At 46.9% G+C, this 4,449-nt stretch overlaps 1 protein-coding gene across 1 annotated transcript in view; it reads left to right on the forward strand.

Annotated features, from left to right (window-relative positions):
* NCSTN (nicastrin) overlaps positions 1-4,449 on the forward strand; it is a 26,199-nt gene that overhangs the window by 8,806 nt on the left and 12,944 nt on the right. Inside the window, exons 4-8 of the mRNA XM_019525063.1 lie at positions 706-824; positions 1,960-2,105; positions 2,747-2,897; positions 3,420-3,529; positions 4,002-4,154. Coding sequence (XP_019380608.1) covers positions 706-824; positions 1,960-2,105; positions 2,747-2,897; positions 3,420-3,529; positions 4,002-4,154 — 679 coding nt within the window. The remainder of the gene's footprint in view (positions 1-705; positions 825-1,959; positions 2,106-2,746; positions 2,898-3,419; positions 3,530-4,001; positions 4,155-4,449) is intronic.

Consider the following 4,449-nt stretch of genomic DNA (forward strand, 5'->3'; position numbering starts at 1 on the left):
GTAACATCAATAAAATTGTTTTGTTATGGCTCTGGTTCCTATTGTCAGATGAATGAAGTCCTTGGCCATCTCTCTTGGACTTGACATTTGAGCTGAAAGATGCAGTGCCCAACCCACTTTCTTGTCCTGTCTGGGTTTGCAACTGGCAAAGTGTCCTGCGTGGGGTGGGGAAATGACCTTCCCAAGGGGCTTAACATGTCATCCAGCTGGGTATCAGCAGTGCAAACCATGCAAGTGCTACATCACTGATGAGGATGCACAGTCAGCTTCATCTTGCCTTGATTTCACTTGGTGGTACCTGATCCTGGGCTGTGCCTAGGTCATGGTCCTCTGCAGTATGTGGGTATTGGATATCTGGAGTTGTGCTTATTCCCTCTGGTTTCTTGTTTCCTAAAGAGTTCTTCCTGGTGTGAACGATGAGTGGGTGATGGGGTGGATTGTGTCAGTGGAGTAGGTGAGCTGTGTATTTAGTGTTCCAGAATTCCATTCCATCGCTTAATGATCGTGTGACCTCAGGGAAGTCGCTTTGTGCGGCCATGACACACAAAAAGTACAGCTCTTAGGGATGTTGCCGGTACTTCATGAATGTTTTTATTTATTTAATTATTTTTAATGAGGGTCTTTGATCCTTTCACTGTCTTCCCCTCTGAGATCAGTAGGGCATGCTGGACTGTTTTACCCTCACTTATTTTTTTTTTCTTCCAGGGAGCTGTTGCAACAGCTGAAAGGAACCTCACGGGTTTCTGGGCTGGCTGTGGCCCTCTCCAAACCGAGCCCTTCACCAGGATTCTCCCCTGGCTTAAAATGCCCCAATGATGGGTTTGGTAAGGAAATATTTCATCCTTATGGTTGCCGGGGAAGGTAGCATTTCCTAGGTGTGTGATCAAAGTGGGAAGGAGCTTGCCAATTGGCAAGTTTGGCGTTTGCTGGATGCTCAAGTTAGGATTCGGGCTTGATGCACGCTCTAGGCATGAGTCGGTTGTGCTGAACTTCTTCAGAATTCAGAAGCACTGGGGTGGGAGACTTCCAGAGAGGCCTGAGCACTTCAGGAAATAACATCAGTGGTTCTGCAAAGAGATTGTAAGGTTTGGGGGGTGGGGATTGGTTTTTTTCCCCCCCTTCTGTCAGGGCTGACTTAGTTTTCCTGCTGTTTGTCTTTTGGATGACACCTAAAACTCATCCTGTCCACTCATGGTCATTAAAAGATCTTGTGACTCTTCCTGCAGAGCTGGCATGTTAAACCCAGAGCCCTGGCCAAATTTCAGCACGCTTCACTGCCTTCTTTTATTCCCCCTGCATTTTCAACCGGGCACTTGTTTGATTGGTTGTTCACTATTTGTCCTAAACTGTTGCCATGTGTTGCTAACCCATGCTGTACATCCTACCTTAGAAGTGGCTGCATTTTGCTGGGTGAAAAGATTCCCTCTTTCTGTATAATCTGTACTGTGCTGTGGGGGTGCTCTGTGGTGAAAGGTGCCATGTAAATGCACAGAATTGGTTTTAGTGTGGTATTTTTGCATTTGTCATGCCCTTCACTTTATGCTGCTCATGCAGTGTTAGTGGCTGGCACCTTATAAATGCCTTAGAGGTATGTTTATCTCATGACAGAGCTCGTGGAGTGCTTGCTTATATGGTTGCCTTTTGCAGTATAATGTTTCTCTGTGTGCATCTTGCACTCTCAGCATGTGATAAATACTTATTGTGTGCTCATGCCAGCCTCTTGGCATGTGATGGCAGTATGTGTGTGCCTGTGTGTCATTCACTTGGCATGCTACAGCCAACTCTTCTCCTTTTGCCACATGCAGCAACCAAATCCATCTCTGCTTTTGTCAATCAGTTTCTTAGCCTGGAACGGTGTTCTCTGTACTTACTGCTGTTCTCTCAGCGGGCCCTACCTTTCCTACAAGCAGCTCTGTTCCCTCAATGAATTAGATCTGTTCATTTTTTCCCTGCTTCCAGGTGTTTATTCTAATGATTATGGCCCTCAGTATGCCCACTGCAATTGGACCGTGTGGAACCCTCTTGGAAATGGGCTTTCTTATGAGGATTTTGATTTCCCCATCTTTCTACTTGAAGATGCCAATGAGACTCAAATTATTAAGCAGGTACTGTCCTTTAGCGTCTGTAAGGGGAAAGGTTAACATTGCCTATTTAAGTAGAGCTATACTTTTCCTCCCTGTTGTATCCCATGCTGATCGGAGATGTCAGCTCCCCAAAATTAGTGACATTTACCAATCTTGCTATAGCAGAACAGGCAGTGGATCAAGGGTAACGGGCTGTTTCTTTTTGTGAAGGGGGAACCAATGAAAATGATATTCACTCAGGATTTAAGGGGACAGCATTTACCTACTTTTGTATAGGTCTTGGACATCTTTAATAGGAATGTGGTGTGTTAAGAGAGAAGCATTGCCTGTTACATGGAAAGGAATGTTGTCTCACTATTTATGTTATGATAACACATTAAAACCATACCTGAGAACACGGCCATATTGTGCTGAGCACTATATGTACAGTGCAAAGGAGTCCCTGCCCCAGAGAGCTTCCAGTAACAGTAGACAAGACAGGCAATGAGTGGAAGGGAAAATAGGCACAGGTGGGGGAAGGAGAGAGAAATAACTTGCCTGAGATCACCCAGCTAGCCATGTGCAGAACTAGCATGAGAATCTGTCCCCCAAGTAGCAATCCACAATACTATACCATTATATAAGGACTCAGTTATTTATTGTCGTGTGTATCTTTATCTCAGTGCTACCGAGACCATAACCTGCCTCAAAATGGCTCCATCCCAGAGTACCCACTGTGTGCCATGCAGCTTTTCTCCCACATGCATGCTGTCACCAGCACGGTCACCTGCATGAGACGCAGGACCATCCAGAGCACGTTCAGCCTCAACCCAGGTGAGTGTGCTCCAGCAGTGCAGTGTAAGGCTGGCAGTGGGAACTCCAACAGGCAGGACCACTGCCACAGCTTGTCCAATGAAAAGAGGGACATGCAACCACCAGCTTGCTAACGTATAGCTCCTGACCCTGCTCTCGCTTTCAGCATGGAATTTTCCTCTGTGGGCACTGTAGGTTGTAGCATGAAGATGGGCTATTGCCAAAACATTCCCTGCTAAAATCTGTTGTACCGAGGGACCCCACATCGCAGTGTGGAAAATGACTCTTTCCCCAGTTCAGAAAGTATTTAAATAGACCTGTAATCTTCACGATCCTTGCAGGTAGTCCTTTTGGCCCTTGACTGAGTGAAATTTGGCTTTTTCTTGCATAAAGAACTCTGGAATCCCTTCTTTGCCCCTGGATTCCCCACAGCCAGAATACAGCCTTGTTGACTAGGAAGAGGCTTGCTGCTACTCTATCCTGGCAAGCTTAGTGCCAGAATCTTTGTTTGAGTCATGGTGTCTCTTCCTGTCTGATTTCTAGAAGAGTTTTGCGACCCTCTGATCGATTATAATGTGTGGAGCACCCTGAAACCCATCGATACCTCTAGCAAAATGCACCCTTCAGACGAAGTCATCATGGTTGCTGCTCGAGTACGTGGTGATGCATTGTTTTTCTGTGCCGGAGGTGGGAGGGGAAGATGCATGGAATTAGTGCCCAGTCCTTCCCATAATCTTTGTCTCCTGCTCTGAATCTGGCTAACTAGCTGTGGTCAGTAACATGATGCAGCTTGTGGCCTTTATTTAAATGGTACTTGTCTTTGTTGGTTCACCTAAGGGCTCCTAGGTTCTATTTCTGACTCTGACATTCTTCATGAGTTTGGACAAGTTGCTTGGTCTCCGTTTCCTGCTCATAAAATGGGGACAAACTTGATTCTCTCCCATCGAGACTGGGAGGGCATCCTTGTTGCTTAGGTCTCTATCTCTGGGGCGGTTGGAGTTGGGGTAAGAAGCTTCTGGTTGGTTCTTACCAACCTGTCTCTCCCAGGTTTCTATTCTGCCAGCATCCCAGAATGCCATTGTCACAGTGGGCACACCAAGTACTTACTCCTGTTGATGCTTTCAGCTTGACAGCCATTCATTCTTCTGGAACATAGCCCCTGGGGCGGAGAGCACCGTCTCCTCCTTTGTGACCCACTTGGCTGCTGCCGAAGCCCTCCACAAACTGCCAGACATTCAGTCGTTGCCCAGGAACATCATGTTCACCTTCTTCCAGGGGGTAAGGTCATCCTTGTCACTGGTTTGCTTGTTGTGGGCTATCAAGCCAAGCCCTTAGCCTTTCTATAGCAGGTCCCAAAAAAACAGGGTCCCCAGTCCTGCTGCTGCTGCCCTGCTCCAAGCCACAAGACTGCTTCTCAAACCCTGGTCTGTACTCCACAAACAGCAAAAAGGCAAAGTTCAGAGGTGTAGGTCTCCCTCAGTTCCTTGTGAGAGAGCTGCTTTGAAGCCACCAGCATCTGAGTCATGGAGTTTCTAGGGACATTGCTCTGAAGTATTGTAGCTAGTTTAGAGGG

The sequence above is a fragment of the Gavialis gangeticus genome, unplaced genomic scaffold (genome assembly GCF_001723915.1).
Source record: "Gavialis gangeticus isolate Ggan-Ray unplaced genomic scaffold, GavGan_comp1, whole genome shotgun sequence".
NCBI classification, from domain to species: domain Eukaryota; kingdom Metazoa; phylum Chordata; order Crocodylia; family Gavialidae; genus Gavialis; species Gavialis gangeticus.